At 46.4% G+C, this 22,780-nt stretch overlaps 1 protein-coding gene across 2 annotated transcripts in view; it reads left to right on the top strand.

Annotated features, from left to right (window-relative positions):
• LOC145356827 (cyclin-dependent kinase 18-like) overlaps positions 1-21,813 on the top strand; it is a 107,627-nt gene extending 85,814 nt beyond the window's left edge. For both annotated transcript variants that reach the window (XM_080209736.1, XM_080209737.1), the window contains exons 9-16: positions 1,086-1,209; positions 5,538-5,658; positions 7,555-7,652; positions 9,580-9,685; positions 12,448-12,490; positions 14,140-14,230; positions 15,902-15,979; positions 16,867-21,813. In XM_080209736.1, the coding sequence (XP_080065862.1) occupies positions 1,086-1,209; positions 5,538-5,658; positions 7,555-7,652; positions 9,580-9,685; positions 12,448-12,490; positions 14,140-14,230; positions 15,902-15,979; positions 16,867-16,904 (699 nt within the window). In that variant the 3' untranslated portion in view covers positions 16,905-21,813. The remainder of the gene's footprint in view (positions 1-1,085; positions 1,210-5,537; positions 5,659-7,554; positions 7,653-9,579; positions 9,686-12,447; positions 12,491-14,139; positions 14,231-15,901; positions 15,980-16,866) is intronic.
• The last annotated feature ends 967 nt before the right edge of the window (positions 21,814-22,780 follow it).

Genomic DNA, 22,780 nt, shown 5'->3' with positions numbered 1-22,780 from the left:
TCCCCCGACACAAAGGGTCAATTTAGCATTGCCAGTCAACACAACCCACCCATGGGAAGAAACCGAAGCCCCTGGAGGAAACCCATGCAGAAATGGGGAGAACATACACAGACAGTGACCCAAGCCAGGAATCGAACCGGGTCCCTGCTGCTGTGAGGCAGCAATGCTAACCGCTATGCCACCATTCCACCCATGCGGACCATGGACCATGATCACCTGCTTAGTTCATTGATCGGATAGCTCAATTGGGTGGATGGCTAGTTAGTGATGCGGAGTGGCGCCCGTAGCGTGAGTTCAGTTCCCGTACCAGCTGAGGTTATTCATGAGGACTGCGCCGTCTCAACCTTGCCCCTCGACTGAGGTGTGGAGACCCTCAGATTAAATTCCCACCGGTCAGCTCTTTCCCTCAGAGGGGAGAGCAGCCGATGGTCATCTGGGACTGTAGTGATTTTATCTTCACCTCGTTCACTCCAGCTTATCTGACCAGGTTTCACACTGAGGTCAAAGTCATGGGAGTTATAATGGCTTCTCTTCCCAGGGTGCAGTGCACAATGGTGATGTCACTGGGTGAGTAATCCAGTGACGTGAGTTCAAGTCCCACCACCAGGATTCGATGAATTAAATAAAAGGCTTGTCTCAGTAATAGCGATAATGAAATTATTGGGCTGTCGGGTAAACACGTATGATTTACTGATATCCTTGAGCGAAGGAAATCTGCCCTTCCTACCTCGTCTGGCGTATATGTGCCACAGTGATTAACTCTGAACTGCCCTCTGCAAGATCTTAACACTGCAAGGGCAATTAGGGATGGGCAATAAATTCTGGCCTTGCCAGGGACCCCCAGGTTCCCCAATCCCTGAGTGTTTTTAAAAAATGTGGAATGTGTGTGTTGGGGGGGGGGGGGGTGGGGGGGGAGCGGTCAGACATCACCCTCCCCCACTCCTTCCCTTCGCCACCCTCATTAGCCAATAGTCACCACTGACCCCACAGAGGTAAAGGGCGGTGAGAGTGGGAAATGATATGAGCACGGATATAAAATGAAGGAGAGTGGTTTGATTGTTGACGCGACGCTTCCGCTAATACAGATATTCATGTTCCAACTGTTGAGAGGATTGGCCTATTGTCACAAGAGGAAAGTTCTGCATCGAGACTTGAAACCTCAAAACCTTCTCATTAACGAACGTGGGGAATTAAAACTAGCTGACTTTGGTAAGTCTTCTTTTCTTCCCCCATCTTCTTTCGAGATAATATTGTCTTTTTACATTTCGTCCACATCATTAAACCAGGAAACTATGACAAAGGGCGAGCGTACGACATGGGTTGGCACGGTGACTCAAGCCGGGTCCTTGGCGCTGTGAGGCACAGTGCTAATCAATTCCCAGCTTGGGTCACTGTCTGTGCAGAGTCTGCACGTTCTCCCCATGTCTGCATGGGTTTCCTCCGATGTTCTGGTTTTTCCCACAATCCAAAGAGGCATGGGTTAGGTTGATTGGCCATACTAAATTGCCCCTTAGTGTGCCAAGATGTATAGGTCAAGGGGGGAATAGCGGAGTAAATCCTTGGGGTTACGGTGAACAGGTCTGGGTGGGATTGTCCCTTAGTGTCAGGGGGATTACATATGCCACCGTACTGCCCCATGGCATGTGCCTGCCCTTTGTCTTAGTCTCTTGGTTTACCTATCAGTAAATTAGCTGGTAACAGTGACTGTAGCTGGGTATCACACAGACAAATATTCAGTATTGTCTACCTCCACTGGCAATGTACTCAGTGATGTCCTGCTACCTCACATCATCGGGGACCCGGGTTCGATTCCTGGTTTGGGTCAGTGCCTGTGGAGAGTGCATGTCCTCCCCATGTCTGTATGAGTTTCCACCCACAGAGCAAAGATGTGCAGGTTAGGGTGCATTGGTCATGATAAATTGTCCCTCAGTGCTCCTGAACAGTTGCTGGAGTGCAGTGACTCGGGGATTTTCACAGTAACTTCATTGCAGTGTTAATGTAAGCCTACTTGTGACACTAATAAATAAATTAACTTTAAAACTTCATAGGATTAGACTAACAAGGATGTTTTCTTCTTGAGTGCCCGGCCGGAGGGCAGGTACTTGACGGTTATTTGGTAAACTACGGCCAAGCACCATGACCGTTTACCACAGGCGGGTGAGGAGGCAGGCCCTGAGCCCACCTCACCTGGAACAGTTGACAAAGAAGGGAACCAAGGGTTATCGGTGAGTGGGTGGAATTGAGGCAAATAAGCCATGATCTTATTGACTGATGGAGCAAACTCGAGGGGCTAAACACTAATACCCAGCCTCCCTGCCAAAATACTTACAAATATCAGTAATCTGCTCCCTTGCAGATAAATCAATTTGTACAAACACTGTTCCTGGAAGTTTGGAACTGCACCTTTTCTGTCATTTACTCAGAGGAGTACGTTTCCATGTGTGCGAATGACCGATCCCACCCCCAGTTAACCTTGCAAGTCACTCCCATGTCCCTAAACACACATTTTTTAAACTGTTAATATTACACCTGTGACAAAGGTTGGTAAAACATCTCTCCCTCATTTGATTGAACCTTCTTCAACCTTGCAACCATCCCCCACATCCTGGGTTGGTGGATAGTTTATTAATGTTTTCTTGGACAACATCCTGGTTTATAAGTGTCATCAGATCAGTGAGTGAGTTTTCCCCAAAGTTAACCGTTTTTAGGATGAGCATTTCCGGAAGGATTTGGGTGTCCACCCAGCCTCACTGAAACCCACAGCTCATTAGCTTGTAAGTGTTATTTGTAGTTCTACATTTAACCACGGGAGTTCAACGGTCAAAATAAGTCACTTATTCTTGGACAGAAGCAACCCAGTGTGCGGTTTGATTGCATGCGCCATCCCTTGACCAGTATATTCATATTCATGGGGTGGCACAGTGGTTAGCATTGCTGTCTCAGAGCACCAGGGACCCAGGTTCGATTCCTGGCTTGGGTCACTGTCTGTGTGGAGTTTGCACATTCTCCCAATGTCTGCATGGGTTTCCTCCCGGTGCCCCAGTTTCTTCCCACAGTCTGAAAAGCATGTTGGTTAGATACATTGGCCATGTTAAATGCTCCCTCAGTTTACCCAAACAGGCACCACAGCGTGGCGATTAGGGAATTTTCACAGTAACTTCATTGCAATGATAATGTAACCCTACTTGTGACACTAATAAATAAACTTAAACTTAAGAGTTGCTTCATTTTTCTGTGTTTTATTTCAAGCATTTTGTTTTAATCTGGTTCCAAAGTCTCATGGTATGCTGGGGTGTGAAATTCGGCCAGTTTCTGGTCATTGTCCATTGCATCTTGTTTTTCCCTTTTTCAGCAACACCACTTGAATATTAGATATTGGATTCCTTTTAGTTGACTGCATTCTTGCTGACGGATTGGATACGCAGGGTTCAAATTCCTTGCTGTTAGTGATTTTTTTATTCATTCATGGGGCACAGGCATCGCTTTATTGCCCATCCCTTGTTAAGAACATAAGAACATAAGAAATAGGAGCAGGAGTAGGCCAACTAGCCCTTCGAGCCTGCCCCGCCATTCAATAAGATCATGGCTGATCTGTCGTGGCTCAGTTCCACATTCCCGCCCTCTCCCCATAACCCTTAATCCCCTCTCTTATCAAAAACCCATCAACCCGCGTCTTAAAAATATTTAGCGAGGTAGCCTCCACCACTTCAACGGGCAGAGAATTCCAGAGATTCACCACCCTTTGAGTGAAGAAGTTCCTCCTCAACTCTGTTCTAAACCGCCCCCCCTTTATCTTGAGGCTGTGCCCCCTAGTCCTACTGTCCTTTCTGAGCGGGAAGAGCCTCTTCCACCTCTATCCTATCCATCCCATTCATCATCTTATACGTCTCAATGAGATCTCCCCTCATTCTTCTAAACTCTAACGAGTACAAGCCTAATTTATTCAGCCTCTCCTCATAGCTCAACCCCCTCAACTCCGGCATCAGCCTAGTAAACCTCCTCTGCACTCCCTCCAAGGCCAAAATATCCTTGCGTAAGTACGGCGCCCAAAACTGCACATAGTACTCCAGCTGCGGCCTCACCAATGCCCTATACAGCCGCAGCAAGACCTCCCTACTTTTATATTCAATCCCCCTCGCTATGAAGGCCAGCATCCCATTTGCCTTCCTGACCACCTGCTGCACCTGCAAGCTGGGTTTTTGCGACTCATGCACAAGGACCCTGAGGTCCCTCTGCACCGTCGCCTGCTGCAGTTTTTCTCCACGTAAGTAATAATCCTTCCTACCATTATTCCTACCAAAGTGGACTACCTCGCACTTGCCAACATTAAATTCCATTTGCCATTTCCTGGCCCATTCGCCCAGCCTATCTAGATCCTTCTGTAGACTCTCACCACCCTCCGCACAATTTGCCTTTCCACCAATTTTGGTGTCATCAGCAAATTTCGACACCCTACACTCGGTTCCCTCCTCCAGATCATCTATATAAATGGTAAATAGCTGAGGCCCCAGCACCGACCCCTGGGGCACTCCACTAGTCACCCACCGCCAATCCAAATAGCACCCATTGACCCCCACTCTATGCCTCCTATTTGACAACGAGTCCTCTATCCACGCTAACACCCTACCCCCAACTCCATGCCCCCTGAACTTGTGCAATAACCTCTTGTGAGGTACCTTGCCAAACGCCTTCTGAAGATCAAGAAAGACCACATCCACCGGCTCTCCTCTATCCACCGCCCTAGACACATCCTCATAGAACTCCAGTAAATTTGTCAGACACGACTTCCCTTTAACGAAACCGTGCTGCGTCTGCTCTATTAAGCAGTTCCCCTCAAGATGCCTTGCTATTTCCTCCTTGATGACGGATTCTAACATTTTACCTACAACAGACGTTAAACTAACAGGCCTATAGTTCCCCGCCTTTTGCCTGGCACCCTTCTTAAACAACATTGCCCCTTGAACTGAATGGCTTGCTAGACCATTTCAGAGGGCAGTTGAGAGTCAACCACATTGTTGTGGCTCTGGAGTCACATGTAGGCCAGACCAGATAAGGACGGCAGATTTCCTTCCTGAGGGCATTCGTGAACCAGATGGGTTTTTCCGACAATGGTTTCGTGGTCATCAGTAGATTCTTAATTCCAGATATTTTTTATTGGATTCAAATTCCACATCTGTCGTGGCGGGATTCGAACCCGTGTTTCCAGAACATTTTTTGGATTAATAGTCTAGTGATAATAGCACCAAGCCATCGCCACCCCATATGAAATTTGGCCAGTTTCTGACCATTGTCTATTGCACTCAGCCTTTTTTCAATAGTGCAACTTGAACTTAGGATGTTGGATTCATTTTAGTTTATGCATTCTTGCTGAAGGATTTCAGGGCAGTGGGGTCAAATCCCTTGCAGTTAATGCTGAGGTGAGCAGAATGTTTATAACCAATCCACGTTTAAGAAAGGAAAAGAAACTATATATAGTAGCTGGACTGTGAGATTCAGTAACAAGTCTAATTACAATATTCAAACCATTTCCCTTCCAGGTCTGGCAAGAGCAAAATCTGTTCCCACAAAAACCTACTCAAACGAGGTAGTAACATTATGGTACCGACCCCCTGATGTCCTCATGGGCTCCACGGAATACTCGACGCAGATCGACATGTGGTGAGCAATTAGTGAAAAATAAAAATACTTACGTCTTTCCAAACCGTCACATTTTACTGACGAGATGATTTTCAGTAATCATTGCGATAAAACCAATACTCAGGCAAAAAGCAGAGTTAATTCAATCCTTTCCTACTCACATTTACACCTTTCATCATATCCCAAAGCACTTTTTTTTCCCTGAAAGTGGAGCCAGTGGGGGAATTTTACCAAAATTGGCAGAATGTTGAGGCAAACAGCAGGCATGATTTTACCGGATTGCCACGCCGACTGACTGGCATGGACAGCCGGTAAGATCAGGCGAGAGGCGGAAAATCAGGTTCGCGCCCGGTTCCTCGCCTCTCACGAACTTGCCAGCCCCATTCTACAGTTCACAAATTCTGACCTGCTCTCGTAGCCACAATAATTGTACAGCTGGTCCAGTTCAGTTTCTGATCAATGGTAGATTCTAGGATGTTGATTGTAGGAATTCACCAGTGGTGTTCCATTGTACATCAAGGGGAGATGGTTAGATTCTTTCTTGTTGGAGATGGTTGCTTCTGGTACTTGTGTGGCATAAGTGTGACTTGTCACTGAAAGCTGTGCAGTTCTTGCTGTATATAGACATTGACTCACGAATGGCACTGAATATTGTCATCTGCAAATGCCCCCACTTCTGACCTTATGATGGAAGGAAGATCATTGATAATACAACTGAAGACGATTGGACCTCAAACACCACCCGGAGGAACTCGGCACTCTCCAGCCTTCGAGCCTCAACACTGAGTTCAACAATTCTAAATCATAATCTCTGCTTCCAATTTATTTTGTGTTTTTTTTACTAGTTTGTTTTCTTCTTATTTCTCTTTTTTTTCCTTCATTTTGCATTTGGACAGCTGCCACCCAGCCTTTCAACCCTCATCCGAACACATCTTTATTCCCTTATCTGCCCCACTACCACTCCTTTTGGCTCTTCACTGTAAAACCTTTTATCATTTAATCTCTTCTTTCTGTCCTTCAGCCTATCACACACCTTACCTTTTGTCCCCCCTTTTCTCTTTCACTCGCTCAAAGATTATTACACTTTATCTCTCCTCAGTTCTGATGAAGGGTCATTGACCTGAAACTCTTCCTCTCCGTTGCTGCTGCTTGGCTTGCTGAGATTTTCTAGCATTTTCTGTCTGTGTTTCAGACTCCAGCATCTGCAGTATTTTGCTTTTACCTGCTTGCAGGTTTTAGATTTGATTTATTATTGTCACATGTATTGGGATGCAGTGAAAAGTATTGTTTCTTGTGTGCTACACAGACAAAGCATACCATTCATAGAGTGTGAAGAGCATGGCTGGCTGTTCTCCAAAGAGTTAGCTTTGCCATGACAATTAGCCACTGTGAAGCTTACAACACCTTGGATGTTTGCTTTATATAGTGAGGCACAACACTACAATTCTGACATTCTGAACTTTTCTAAGTTATCTTATGCAATTACAATGATGCAGGGAACACAATTTCTTGGATATTATCAACACCGTAACATTGCATAGTGTCATATAGGTAAGCCTGGTAGGTAGGGACATGTTCAGCGCAACTTGTGGGCCGAAGGGCCCATTTGTGCTGTGGTTTTTCTATGTTCTATGTTCCAAACCCATTCAATGTTAAACTGCTATAATCTAAACCTGTAGCAATGAATTGATTTAGGCTAATTGGGTTACAGCTAAATGTTCTGATTTAGACTGAACTTGTCAAAGTCTGTAGATTATCTCCAGAGTGAGACTGTTCCAATGAATACCTCTGGAGTAGACAGGCATTGGACCTACTCCAGATCAAGGCTATTACAATGCATAGCTCAATTGCAGATTCAGACCATTTCACTGTGTGTGAGATAATCTCAATATTACTTTCTGTGCTCAATATTTGCAGGGGAGTTGGTTGTATTCTATACGAAATGGCTGCTGGAAGGCCTTTGTTCCCTGGCTCCACAGTGAAGGAAGAATTGCACTTAATTTTCAGGCTTCTAGGTGAGTTGGGTATGGGTGTACTGAGATTGACACCAAACCCCTGATCCTGATGTTTAGCAAGCCGAGAGTTTAACAGTCAGTGTTAACAGAGTGGTTAGCACTGTTGCCTCACAGTGCAAGGGACACAGGTTCGATTCCCAGCTTTGGTCACTGTCTGTGCGGAATCTGCACAGTCTCCCTGTATCTGTGTGGGTTTCCTCTGGGTGCTCTGGTTTCCTCCCACAGTCCAAAAGATACGCTGCTTATGTGGATTGGCCATGCTAAATTCTCCATCATTGCACCCAAACAGCGCCAGAATGTGGTGACTAGAGGATTTTCACAGTAACTTCATTGCCATGTTAATGTAAGCCTATTTGTGATATGAACAAATAAACTTTAAACCTGTTACAATGAGGTTAGTTAAGACGAAGAGTTTCACTAGGAAATTAAGTAAAACTGAAATCTCATTACAAAATTTAACAACAATAGCTTATATTTATATAGCACTGTTAACATAGTGGCTGCAATTCTCCAGCTGCTCACGCCTGTTGCTACAAGAGAGAGGATGGAGAATTTGGAGCTCAGCCAAATCTCCGCTTGCAGCAGTGGGACCAGATCTGTGTATCTTAGAAATGGAGATTACGGGCATGATGTTCTGGTTCTTCACACCAGTGGGACCTTCTGGCCCAGCCAACAGTGCGTCCGCACCATGCGTTTCCCAGTCGAAAGGGTGGAATCAATGGGAAATCCCATTGACAGTTCCGGATCCAGAAGGTCCCACTGCCAGCTCACAGCAACTGTTTCCCACTATCAGGAGAAATGCCACGGCAAGGCCAGAGAATCCCAGTAAAATTGATAGCGATCTTTAGGGAGGAAATTCCAAAGCTTTGGGCGGATGGAGCTGTAGACATGGCTGCCAATGGTGGAGCAATGAGAAAACACATGAGAATAATGAGAATTCGGGGAATGCTAATTGGATTTCTCAGCTGCGCACATTCCAAGACTGGGAATTTCCACCCGAGCTCAACGGATCTTTGAATGGTCTGCCAAATTTTGTGTCCTGCTCGCTACAAGTCCCGGGCAATTCGGGATAATCCCAGCTGTTATCTTAGAGGGATGCGGAGATTGCAGGCATAGGGAGGACAAGGGTGGCTCGGTGGCACTGTGGTTAGCACTGCTGCCTCACAGTGCTGGTGATTCGGGTTCAATTCCGGCCTAGGATCACTGCCTGCGTGGAGTTTGCATGTTCTCCCCGTGTCTGCGTGGGTTTCCTCCGGGTGCTCCAATTTCTTCCCACAGTCCAAAGATGTGGGAGTTAAGTTGATTGGCCATGCTAAATTGACCCTAGTGTCAGGGGATTAGCAGAGTAAATGTGTGGGGTTACAGGGATAAGGCTTGGGTGGGGTTGTGGTTGGTACAGACTCGATGGGTCAAATGGCCTCCTTCTGTGCTGGAGGATTCTATGATCCTATGGAATATTTGAAGTCAATGGAGGGGTTTGAAAAGGAGGATATTAATGTCAAGATTGGGAGCCAGTATAAGTTAGTGAGAACAAGATTATTATGAGTTTTAGGTGATCTTAGATTTATGGAGAGTAGAATATTAGGAAACCCTGTTGGAATGGTCAACTCTAGAGTGAATGAATGGCATGAGTGAGGGTTTCGGCAGCTGATGAGCTGATACGGGACTGAAGTCCTGTGGCATTATAGAGGTAGGGAGATTGAGGTTGTTTTAATGATGGCATGAATATGTGTTGGAAAGTCCTCAGGTACAGATATAACTCCGAGTTTATGAATGGACTGTTTTAGAATCAGACATTTGCCAGGGAGAGAGAGCTTGGGCTGACTTTAACCTAGAATCCAGCCTCTGTAGATAAATAAGGAATGGATAACACAGCACATTCAATAATGAAGTTTTGTGTAGTTTATTATCTTTATTATTGTTCCAGGTACTCCAACAGAAGACACGTGGCCAGGAATAACAAGCAACGAAGAATTCAAGGCTTATAATTTCCCTTATTATCGACCCCAACCAATGATACACCATGTTCCCAGGTACACTGGAAAACTATTCTCCTTACTTTCCCAATTTTGGGAATCATATTACATAAGAATTTTTTTTTATTCATTTGTGGGACATGGGCATCGCTGGTTGGCCAGCATTTATTGCCCTTCCCTGGTTGCCCTTGGTTAGGCTATTTCAGAGGAGCAGGTGCAAGTCAACCACATTGCTGTGGCTCTGGAATCACATATAGGCCAGACCGGGTAAGGACAGCAGATTTCCTTCTCTGTAGGACATTAATGAACCAGATGGGTTTTTCCAACGTGCGACACTGTTTTATGATCATCAGTAGATTGTTAATTCCAGATATTTGTTATTGAATTCAAATTCCACTGTCAGTCGTGGTGGGATTTGAACCTGAGTCCCGAGAGCATTAGTTAAGTTTCTGGATTAATAGTCTAGCGATAATACCACTAGGCCGTCACCTCCCCATAATCTCAGCGATAGGCCATTCTGCCCAACAGCTCTTGAACAATTCTTTATATTCTACAAGTGCACTTTCCCACTCCCTTTCCTTCATCTCAACCAAGCAATTCACCTTTCTATTCTTTTCTCCCCTGTGTTTATCCCGCTTCCCTTTCAATACAATTCAGCTCACCTACTCCGTGTGATAGCATTCTCACCACTCTCTGAACAATTCTGTATTCGATTCATTCGTGGCTACCTTACACTTGGCTGGAATTCTCCGGTCTCGTCTGCCCCGCTGCTACTGCCAGCGAGAACGGACAATTTGGCGCTCAGCCAAGTCTCCGTTCACAGCAGCGGGACAGGAGAATCTTAGTCCCGGGCGAGGTTGGAGAATTTCAGCCTACATTTATAGCTTCCTCGTGTGGAAGTATTTTCTTTACACTTTACCCTGTCGAACCCCTTCATAATTATAAACAGCCCCGTTAAACCACTCCTCAAATTGCCCTTTTCCAGAGAAAAGACCCCCATTTATGATTGCCCTCTCTCAATTCCCCCAAAGTGTCATCTGGACTCGAAACGTCAGCACTTTTCTCTCCTTGCAGATATGGCCAGACCTGCTGAGATTTTCCAGCATTTTCTGTTCTGGTTTTTGCCCCCAGTTGCACTATTTACTAGTGCCCCCCCCCCCACCCCGCTGCCCCCCCCCATCTACCCACAAACCTCGTCCTTCCCCCAGTTCCTGATGCTGTCCCTTTTCCACCTTAAGCCTCATGCTGAGTTCTGGCAGCTCACCAGTGTTGGCCAGCAATGCCAGCCAAGACTGGAGGATCTTTAACGATGGGCAAAATCATTCTCAGGCCCAACCCTGACCCTCCAATGCGAGTCTCACGTTTGTGGATGTTCTCCTCTCACTATTTAGTTTGGCCCTGTGCTGCCGCTGACTTTATTAACTTCAAACTGAGCACACCAGAGGAAGGAATAGTGACACCAGTGGCATTTTGTTTAGACTTGACAGCAGGGTGGGCAGGGGTGGTGGGGGGTGGGGTTAGCGGGGTTGGTGGGGAACGGGTGGTGGAATTAGTTCACTCAGCCGTGCATGATAGTGAAGTATATGTATACAATGCTTATTGTATGTATTATATGCACGGGGTGACACAGCGGCACAGTGGTTAGCACTGCTGCCTCACAGCACCAGGGCTCCAGGTTCAATTCGTGACTTGGGTCACTGCTTGTGCAGACTCTGCACTTTCTCCCTGTGTCTGCGTGGGTTTCCTCCAAGTCCTCCCACAGTCTGAAAGATGTGCTGGTTAGGTGGATTGGCCGTGCCAAGTTCTCCCTCAGTGCACCCAAACAGGCATCGGAGAATGGCGACTAGAGGATTTTCACAGTAACTTCATTACAGTGTTAATGTAAGTCTTACTTTATAAACTTAAACTTATTACAATATTCAGTGGGGTATTAGCTGTCAGCAGGTTGTGTCTGAGTCAAGAGTTGTGAGTTCAAGACCCTCTCCTGAGACCTGAGCACACAAGTCTAGACTGGCAACTCAGTGCAGTAATTGAGGAAGTGCTGCACTGTTGGAGATACTTTCAGACAAGACTTCAAACTGCTACTCCACCTGCCCTTTCAGCTGGATACAGTTCTTTGTCAAACAGATGTTTATATGACATTTTCCTGCCTGCTATTTCAACAAAGCAATGACAGGTTCATTTTAGATATTGTTGACACTGGCACTAAAATCTGGACTGAGGAATTTGAGATCTATCTGTTGGTATTGGCAGCAATTACTAGGCGCAGTGGCACCATGATTAGCATTGCTGCCTCACGACTCCAGGGACCCTTGTTCAATTCCAGCCTTGGGTCACTGTGTGGAGTTTGCGCATTCTCCCCGTGTCTGCATGGGTTTTCTCTGGGTGCTCCAGTTTCCTCCCATAGTCCAATGATGTAGGGGTTAAGTTGATTGGCCATGCTAAATTGCCCCGTAGTGTCTGGGATGCGTAGGTTCGAGCAGTAAATATGTGGGGTTATGGGGATAGGGCTTGTGTGGGATTGTTGTCGGTGCAAACTCGATGGGCCAACTGGCCTCCTTTTGCACTGCAGGGATTCTATGATTTAAATGATTATCGGGTGACATGATTTTGAACTCCTCAGCCAGGACACCACAGCCTCTCCCACCTGGTGGGATATTACTGTCCCACCCAACTGAATGGAGATTTCAATGCCTCACCACCTCTGTAGCACTGCGAGGGGGAGGGGGGGGAGGGGGGGGGGGAGGGTGGGGGGGCTACAAAAACCTGGCCCCTGACTAACTGAAAATGTTTTCATTTCTGTGATTTTTTTACTCTAGGCTGGACGCTGAAGGACTAGATCTTTTTGCCAACCTTTTATTGGTAAGCATCTACATAATTGCATTAATGACAAGATGATGTCTTTTAAAGAAAGCATTGCCATAGCGATGTGTTTTATAAGTTGTTATCTCTCTATACAGGTGATTTGTAACCATACTGATAATTGTTATCTTTATTAATTTATGGAATGTGGACGTCGCTGGCTAGGCCAGCATTTATTGCCCATCCCTAATTGCCCCTTGAGACGGTGGTGGTGAGCTGCCTTCTTGAATCACTGCAGTCCATGTGGTGTAGTTACATCCACAATGGCGTTAGGGAGGGAGTTCCATGATTTTGAGCCAGCAACAGTGAAGGAACGGCGATATATTTCCAAGTCAGGATGGTGAGTGGCTTGGAGGGGAACGTGCAAGTGGTGGTGGTGTTCCAATACGCCTGCTGCCCTTGTTCTTTTTAGGTAGGAGAGTGTTGGAAAGTGCTGTCTAAGAACCTTGGCGAGTTGCAGCAGTGCATCTTACAGATTGCTCTACAGAGGAACGACCCTGCTTTCTCTCATCTCTCCACATAACATCTTTCTCATTGACACTGAGGTCAAAATGTTGTGGTTGAGTTGTAGGTGGCAAATTAGGCCACACGCTCTGAAGGGGATTGCTGACCCCACTTTGGAAATTTCAGTATTCAGAGGCAAGGGAAGAAACACCGAGAGATGGTGGCTGGAAAATGCTGAACGTACAGAGAAATTCCCTCCGGTAACACTTCTGAACCACAATATTGGCACTGCTGGCAAGTGCAGCCAAGTGTCAGATATTCTGCTGCACTTTGAGGTTACAGTTGCTGTTGATGGTGACTCAATTTCTTACAAGGCTGCAGAGAAGTCAAGAACATTCTAGAATGAGAATCCTTACAGTGCAGAAGGAGGCCATTTGGCCCATTGAGCCTGAACTGCTAACAATCTCACTCAGGCCCTATCCCGTAACCCCTGTTAATCCCCCCAAGACACTAAGGGGCAATTTAGCATGGCCAATCAACTTAAGTTGCACATCTTTGTGGCACAGTTGTTAGCACTGCTGTCTCACAATGCCGGGGACCCAGGTTCGATCCCCAGTTTGGGTCACTGTCTGTGTGGAGTTTGCACATTCTCCCCTTGTCTGCGTGGGTTTTCTCCGGGTGCTCCCGTTCTTTCCCACAGTCCAAAGGATGTGCGGGTTAGGTGCATTGGTCATGCTAAATTGCTCCTTAGTGTCATGGGGACTAGTTAGGGTAAATGCATGAGGTTATGGGATAGGGCCTGGGTGGGATTGTGGTCGGTGCAGACTCGATGGGCCGAATGGCCTCCTTCTGCACTGCAGGATTCTACGATTCTTTACTGCTCAATGGGTCCAATGATTTTTCTGATTCTGGAAGGACTCAAACGAAACCAACACAGACGTGGGGAGAACGTGCAAATTCCACAGACAGTGACCCAGGGCCGGAATTGAACCCGGTTCCCTGGCGCTGTGAGGCAGCACTGTGCCACTGTGCTGCCCATGGAAGTGAGTTTATGTTTGAGGCCTGATTAGGAACAGACTTAGTTCATGGAAAGCATGTCTTTTTCTTTTGAACCATCTTGTTTTGACTTAAGTTGTGGTGAGTTATAATGCCGGCTTTACCCTGGTGGAACCTGGCTGACATTTCAATTGATTTCCCTGTGTCAGTACGAGGCCAGGAAGAGGATTTCAGCTGAGGATGCCCTCCAGCACCTTTATTTCAAGAACCTGGGAGAAAGAGTGCACTTTCTACCAGACAGTGAGTAACTTCTCAATAATTTGGTTTGATTTGATTTATTATTGTCACACGTATTAGTGAAAAGTATTGTTTCTTGCGCGCTACACAGACAAAGCATACCGTTCATAGAGAAGGAGAGCGTGCAGAATGTAATGTTGCTGTCATAGCTAGGGTGTAGAGAAAGAGCAACTTAATGCAAGGTACATCCATTCAAAAGTCTGATGGCAGCAGGGAAGAAGCTGTTCTTGAGTTGATCTTTTCCCTGGTATGTGTCCAGCCCTCGTGTTTTTGCTGCTAAGTTGCCTTTGGTGCTTTCAGTGTTCAGCTGTTGTTCCTGACGTCTTGGAAAATTCCATCCTGCTTGAGCACAAGGTACTAATATTAAGATGTTAGCAGCACGGTAGCGCAGTGGTTAGCACTGCTGTCTCACAGCACCAGGGACCTGGGTTCGATTCCTGGCCTCGGGTCACTGTCTGCGTGATGTTTGCACATTCTTCCCGTGTCTGCGTGGGTTTCCTCCGGGTGCTCTGGTTTCCACCCACAGTCCAAAAGATGTGCTGGTTAGGTGCATTGGCCGTGCTAAATTCTCCCTCAGTGTACCCGAACAGGCACCAGAGTGTGGTGACTAGGGGATTTTCACAGTAACTTCACTGCATTGTGAATGTAAGCCTACTTGTGACACAAGAAAACAAACTTTAATTTTAACTTTTTCCCACACTCTAAAGATGTGCAGATTAGGTGGATTAGCCATGCTAAATTGACCCTCTGGGTGGAATTTTACCGGCGCATCTGTCCAGGTTTTGTACGATCCAGACTGAGGCCAACAGAGAAAGCCGTTCTCAGAGCCTCGCCCACCCCCGGAATCAGGGCAAGCATGCCAGTAAAATCCCGGCCTTGGTGTCAGGGGGATTAGCAGGGTAAATACGTGAGACAACAGGGATAGGGCCTGGGTGGGATTGTTGTCAGTGCAGACTCGATGGGCCGAATGGCCTCCTTCGGCACTGTAGGAATTTTATGATTCGATGACTCAATGAAGCTGTCCTTGTAATTGTCCCCTTTTAACCCCACTATCATTATCTCAGTAATCATATGGGGGCGAGGGGGCGTTCCTCTTGCTGCTTGTTTGCCCTCCTTCCCTGAGGATTCTAGACCCCCTCCCCATGAGGTTACACATGAAAGGCTCAGAACCTGTGCCCCCATTTCCCCCACAGACCCATCCACCCCCACAACCACTTCAAGGAAAATTCTATATTATGTAATTCATTCTGAAGTTTAAAAACAATTACATACAAAAATCTGCTTTACCTACAGCACCAAACAGACAGACTGTCCTGTACACACTGTGCAATGAGGCCCACAGTTACAAACCTCTGCTTAATGTCACTAAACCGCTTAAATCAGCACTCAATTCATAGCTTTTACTCAGTGTCCCATCTCCTCATTTCAGCATGATTTCTATCGGTGTGGACCTCATTCTGCCCTGCTGTTGGTGTTCTCTGTTCGAGTCACATAAATGCATCAAATGTGGCCCGCCAAACTGTTTAAAATGATTTGAGATGCACTCTAGGATGTCCAAGTGCTCTGCAGCAGCCAGAGGAATCGATGCGATGACTATGATAATGCACAGCAAACCTTAATCACATATCGCTGAATCACGTCCTCACGTTAGCTTTGATCTCCTCCTCTCTGTAGATATCAGTATTTTCACTTTGAAAGAAATCCAAATGCAGAAAGATCCAGGTTACCGAGGCTCGTCCTATCCCCAATCCGGTGAGTTTTATGTGGGTTACCAGGCCGATGAAATGGTCCAAATTCAGCAAAACATGTATCAATGATTCATGAAAGAAGGTTCGGTTTGAATGAAGCGACGATGTGGAGATGCCAGCACTGGACAGGGGTGGGCACAGTAAGAAGTCTCACAACCCCAGGTTACGGACGGCACGGTGGCACAGTGGTTAGCACTGCTGTCTCTCGGCGCCAGGAACACCAGTTCATTTCCCGCCTCGGGTCACTGTCTGTGTGGAGTTTGCATATTCTCCCCGTGTCATTGTGGGTTTCCTCCGGGTGTCCGGTTTCCTCCCACTGTCTGAAAGATGTGCTGGTTAGGTGCATTGACCCGAACAGGCACCGTAGTGTGGTGACTCGGGGAATTTCACAGTGACTTCATTGCAGTGTTAATGTAAGCCTTACTTACGACTAATAAATAAACTTTAAAGTTAAGGTTAAATTCCAGCAGGTTATTTGGAATCACGAGCTTTCGGAGTGCTGCTCCTTCATCGCATAATCTTTTTCATCACCTGATGAAGGGGCAGCGCTCCAAATGCTCGTGATTCCAAATAAAACCTGTTGGACTTTAACCTGGTGTTGTGAGAGTTCTGACTGAATAAAGCGAGGTACCATTGCAAAACTTATTCCCTGAGTAACTGGGATCAGGGCACTGGCATTCTTTGAATAACTGGCAGCATAGAATAATTGAAATGAATGGTACGGATGTGTTTAAATTAAAAATACATAAGCAGATGATGGAGGGTTTTGCTGATAGGATTAGATGAACAAAGAGGCTGAAGTGGATCAGAAATGTCTGCGGGACCTGGTTGGTCCAAATGTTTCTTCGCTGTTTATACTCCGTTAGTAACCACTGTCTTTCCATCTTGCAGCCCGGGGAAAGAATCGAAGGCAGAGTGTTTTATTCTAGACGAGTTTGTGCTTCCACCTTTTCCCCACGTTACAGAGGAACAGCAGTTCATGGCCGTTCCATGGTGGCAGCTCCTCATTCTCGCAATGTGTAACGGGTACAGGTGAGGCTCTGCCAGCAAACAAGACAATGGCTGCATGAGATTAGCATCTTCACAATGTGATGACATACCATCAGGCAAAATTACTTGGAACGGAAGGACACCAGTCTGCCCCTTGAACATGTTCTGCCAGTCAATTCGGCTGTTCTGCATCCAATCTCCACTCACCCACTTTGATGCCGCAACGCTGAATTTCCAGGGAAGATATTTGGATTCAATCCTAATTTGTCCCAAATGCCACAAACTGGCTTAATGATCAGAGTGTCCTGTTCTAGCAATGTCAGTGATGGTCAGATGTCTGCACGAGGCTCCTGTAGATAGGAGATGAGCTTTTGCTTTGCCGTTGTGTTCTCACCACCTTAGGACCAGCCGGCATTGCCACAACTAACGATTTCCTCTTCCCCAGAGACAAAGTGATGGCTGCTGACTGTTTTTTCCCTGAGAATTTCTCGCGGTGGAAGCATTTCTTCCGTTTTCTTCAGTTCACTAATTCAGGGCAGGTCTAGTGGGCACGGGAAGGAAAGTCTCATAACAGGCTGAATGGGGATGGGAAGGGAAGGTTCATAACAGGCAGAATGGGTGTGGGAAGGGAAGGTTCATAACAGGCTCAATGGGTGTGGGAAGGGAAGGTTCATAACAGGCAGAATGGGTATGGGTTGATAGGATAATTTGGGTATGGGGTTACCATGGGCCCAGAGTCAAAGCAGACTGAAAGGACACAGTTTTATAACAGGCCCAGAGGGCACTGCGGGGATACATGACATGGGATTAGAGTGGACATGGGGCCTTCTTTTTCCTTCTTTCTTCCTCCTTTCCTTTCTTTTTTCCATTCCTTCCATTCTTCTTCCTTTTGCCCCTTCCTTCCCCCCTCTCATCAGTGGATAGCATCAGCTAGAGCTTACTCCCTGATGAGATCCTCATGTCTTCCCTGTGAAGAGATGGAAGTGGCCACACAAGCCAGCATGATCTCCAACAAGGGTGACTCCTGCGAGTGGGACACAGGCATGTGGGACAGTGGCGGGGGCCAAATCCAGGGCACTGGAGTAGGCAAGCTTGAGGAGAAAGATAGCAATGAAGGAGTGAAATCAAGGGAAATAATTTCAGGACAAACATTCCCAATTGGACAAACTACTTGTGTGTCATTTTTCAATGAGTACAGATGGTTATAGAAGGATATGGGCCAAATGTGGGCAATTGAGACTGGCTTAGTGGTAAAAACTGGGCGGCATAGACAAGTTGGGCTGAAGGGCCTATTTCCATTCTGTAAACCTCTATGATTCTATAAGACTCAAATTGTGATTCATCTGACTTTGAACTGAGAAATACAAATATTAAGAAAACCAAAAAACAATGAGATTAATATGGAAGGGAGTTGTGGGTACCTCACTGAACATTAATCACTTAGCAATGTGCCAAGTACCAGTCTTAGATGTAGGAAATACTATAAGATTTTGTCAGCAATAAGTTTGTAATGGGAGATGTATTTTTCAAAGTCTATTCGATGTTCCAGTCTAATGTTGTCTGGAGCAATTAACTCTCTCTCCTGGTAAAGTGAGCCCCCGACACCTCCTGATTGAAAATGTCCTATTGGATTCCTGTTTTCTGAATGTGTTCCTGGAAAAATGTAGGAGAGAATTGGAATGTCAATCAACAATGGTTAAATGTCATGCAAGTGGCATTGTAAACTAAAGGCAGAGGATTCACAAGAGAAGTGTGATGTCTGAATAAAACAGTTGCTTCTCTACATTATTTATAACCCGGCCTTCCTAAAATCATAGAATCCCTGCAGTGCTGAAGGAGGCCATTCGGTCCATCGAGTCTGCACCGATCATAATCCCACCCTATTCCGTGACCTTACATATTTACCCTGCTAATCCCCCTGACACTAGGGTGAATTTAGCATGGCCAGTCAACCTTACCTGCACATCTTCGGACTGTGGGAGGAAACCGGTGCACCCAGAGGAAACCCCACGCAGACACGGGGAGAACGTGCAGACTCCGCACAGACCTGAGGCCGGAATCGAACCCGGATCCCTGGCAGCAGTGCTAACCACTGTGCCACCCTGGGCCTCGCTTTTACCTGAGACATAAAACCGAGGCCCCTTCTGTTCTCTCAGGTGGATATGAAAAAAACCCCAGAAGAGCTGAGGAGTTCTCCTGGGTGTCCTGGAGCCAATGCCTATCCCTCAACTAACATCATTTTTTTTTATATTAAAAAAAAGGCAAATTGGGTCATTATTTGCTGTTTGTGAGATGTGTGGAAATTTGGCTGCTGCAATTCCCCAAACTAGAACTGTGACTCAAAGCAATATTTAATGAGCTGTAAAATGCCTCGGGGATGCCCTGAGGCTGTGAAATGCGCTGTAGAAATGCAAACACTACCCCCCCACTCCCCCCCCCACCAACCTTCTCCCCTTCACCAAACCCTGATTGCCACCCGATGACTCTGGCAGACGTTGTGTAGTCGCTATGCTAAACGTCTACATGTTTTATTCAACTATTGTAATACAAGTGTCACTTTATCAGGAAACTCTGAGCTCCGACCAATTTCTATTTAATATATAAATCATTCCCACAATACCTGGAACCTGTCAGTAGCTCATTTTTAGAACAGTTTTTGGAGAATTGGAAAGTTTCAAGGTGATGATTTACCCAAATCCGAAGAGAGGAGTGACTATTTTGGATGTTTTTTTAAAATATTGGAGTGCTTCGACCATCTGAGCTCGATGTCACAGTTCTTGCTGCCTTGTCTTAATCTTTCATGAAGTGCGAGCGTCGCTGGTATGGACAGGGTTTGTCACTCATCACTACTTTGCCCTTGAACCAAACAGGGACAATTAAGAGTCAATTAAACTTCTGTAGATCTGGAGTCACACATGGGCCAAACCAGGTGAGGATGGATATCAGTGAACCAAATGAGGTTTTACAACGATTAGTGACAGTTGTTACGGTCGCCATCACTGACACTAGAGCTGGAATTAACCAGCTGTTCAGACCACACCATCGCTGTAAGCGAGGACGGAGAATTTGGTGCTCAGCCATATCTCCGTTCATTGCAGCGGGACTGGAGAATCCACCCTGAGGCTGGATTATAGAACCCTTACAGTACAGAAGGAGGCCTTTCAGTCCATCGAGTCTGCACCGATAGCAATCCACCCAGGCTATACCCCTATAACCCCAAGTATTTACCTTGTTAATCCCCCAACACGAAGGGGCAATTTAGCATGGCCAATCAACCTAACCTGCATATCTTTGGAGTGTGGGAGGAATCCAGAGCACCTGGAGGAAACTTACGCAGGCACGGGGAAAAATTGTCAACTCCACACACACAGTGACCCGAGGCCAGAATCGAACGTGGGTCTCTGGCACAGTGAGACAACAGTGTTAACCACTGTGCCATCATTCCCCGACATCACCCTTCATCCAGGATTTTCCTGTCCCGCCACAGTGAATGGAGACTTGGCTGAGCGCCAAATTGTCCATTCTCGCCAACATGGCATCAGGGCATGAGTGGCCAGAGAATTCCAGCCTTGCTTTGTATTCCAGAATGATTTATTTTAATAACTGAATCTAAATTCCACCTGCTGGTGTGGGGGTTTTGAATAGTTTTTCCAGGGCATTAGTTAGCACTGCTGCCTCAGGGAGCCTGGGACCCGGGTTCAATTAGTATTCATGTTACACATCAGATTTAAAACAATGTTGGTGTGCAAATCAGGCACAATCACTTTTTGGGTGATATCTGCACCTGAGTAGGGAAACCCAAGACCCCCCTGAAATTGAGGCTTTAGCCATTAAGTTAGCTGGCAAAGTCTCAACAAAGAATGGACCACTAATGATTTGGTTAAGTAATGACGAGAATTGGAGGTCAGAAAGGAAGACACTTTGCTGGGGTTTAACAAGCAGCAGCGGACGATGGGGTCGAGAAATGCAGGAAAGCTCCTCCCAGCTCCACACTCGAGTAATGATTGTTTCCCCTGATCCCAATTCTTTTTGTCCTTTCCAGTAAAGTGGTAGATGACGCACTTTTAGTTGAAATGTGTGCCTTATGTCACCATATTCCAGGTGGGCTAGCAGCAGAATGTTTGAGCAATTTATAGGTATAGGTCATTAGAAAGTTCAAATATAATGGGTGCTACTGAGTGAAAAAAAAGGTAGGAGTAAAATTGGAGAGTTCAGGAGGTAGATTTTTATCTGAAGGTTAAAGAGTTGGAGAATAAATTACCAGTGACGATATTGAAGCTGTTGGTATAAAGGGATTTATGAGGCAACTGAATGTATTTGTGGAGAGTAAAGTGAGTAGATGGGGTTTGTCTATGGGGTTGGGTAGGGATTGGTCTATGAGTTTGAGTCGGGGTTTCATCTATGGGGTTGGGTAGATGGGGTTGGTCTATGGGTTTGAGTAGGGGGTCGGTCTATAGGGTTGCATAGGGTGTTGGTCTATGACATCGAGTAAGGTGTTAGTTTACAGGGTTGAGCAGGGGGTTGGTCTATGGAGTTGAGTTGGTGGGGGGTTGGTCTATGGGATTGAGTAGCAGGTTGGTCTATGGGGTTGGGAAGGAGGTTGTTCTATGGCGTTGAGTAGAGGGGGTTCGTCTATTTGGTTGAGTAGTTGGGGTTGGTTTATGGGGTTGAGTGGATGGGGTTGGTCTATCCGGTTGAGTGGGAGTTGTTGGTCTATGGGATCAGGTAGGTGGGGTTATTCTAAAGGTGGGGAAGTGGGTTGGTTTTGAAGCAGGGTAGATGGGATTGGGTAGAGGTTGGTCTATGCGTTTAGATAAGGGGTTGGTCTATGGGCTTGAGTAGGTGGTGTTGGTCTATGGGATTGGGTAGGTGGGGTTATTATAAAGGTGGGGAAGTGGGTTGGTTTTGAAGCAGGGTGGATAGGGTTGGGTAGCGGGTTGGCCTATGGGGTTGGGTAGGGGGGTGGGTCTATGGAGTTGGGTAAGGCATTGGTCTATGGGGCTGGGTAGGTGAGGTTGGTCTATGGAGTTGAATATGTGGGGTTGGTCTAGAAGTTGGGGAAGTGGCTTGGTTTTGAAGCTGGGTAAATGGGGTTGGGTAGGGGATTGGTCTATGGGGTTGGGTAGGTGGGGTTGGTCTAGAGGTTGGGGAAGGGGGTTAGTTTTGAAGCTGGGTAGATGGGGTTGGGTAGGGGATTGGTCTATGGGGTTGAGTAGGTGGGGTTGGTCTATGGAGTTGAATATGTGGGGTTGGTCTAGAAGTTGGGGAAGTGAATTGGTTTTGAAGCTGGGTAAATGGGTTTGGGTAGGGGGTTGGTCTATGCGTTGGGTAGGGGGTTGGTCTGTGGGGTTGGGTAGGTGGTGTTGATCTATGGGGTTGGGTAGGGGATTGGTCTATGGGGTTGAGTAGGTGGGGTTGGTCTAGAGGTTGGGGAAGTGGGTTGGTTTTGAAACTGGGTAGATGGGGTTGACTTCCCGCTGTGACACCTAATGCCTCTACAATCTCTCATTTAAACAAAGTCCAGTTTTTTTCATTGAAGCACACCGTGTGAAGGAGGCATGAATAAGGCAGTGTGGGAAAAACAGTTCTTCACAATGCAAATTGTAAAGGATAAAAAATAGTGACCCTGTGGAACTGTTCTGTATATCACTGCAGAATCTGATACAGCCAGGCTGACCTCTGAGTCTAAATCATATCCAAACATAAAATAGAGGACTGCATAGTGCAATGGGACAGGAAACTGGCTTCCATTTCTCAGAAGTGGGTTCATTGTAAGATCAGGAGTAACACACCTGCTGTGGGGGCACTTGGTATT

This window comes from Carcharhinus amblyrhynchos, chromosome 22 (assembly GCF_965287045.1).
Source record: "Carcharhinus amblyrhynchos chromosome 22, sCarAmb.v2.hapA, whole genome shotgun sequence".
Lineage (NCBI taxonomy): Eukaryota > Metazoa > Chordata > Chondrichthyes > Carcharhiniformes > Carcharhinidae > Carcharhinus > Carcharhinus amblyrhynchos.
The sequence above is the reverse complement of the archived record's forward strand: the minus strand, read 5'-3'. Positions and strand labels throughout refer to the sequence as shown.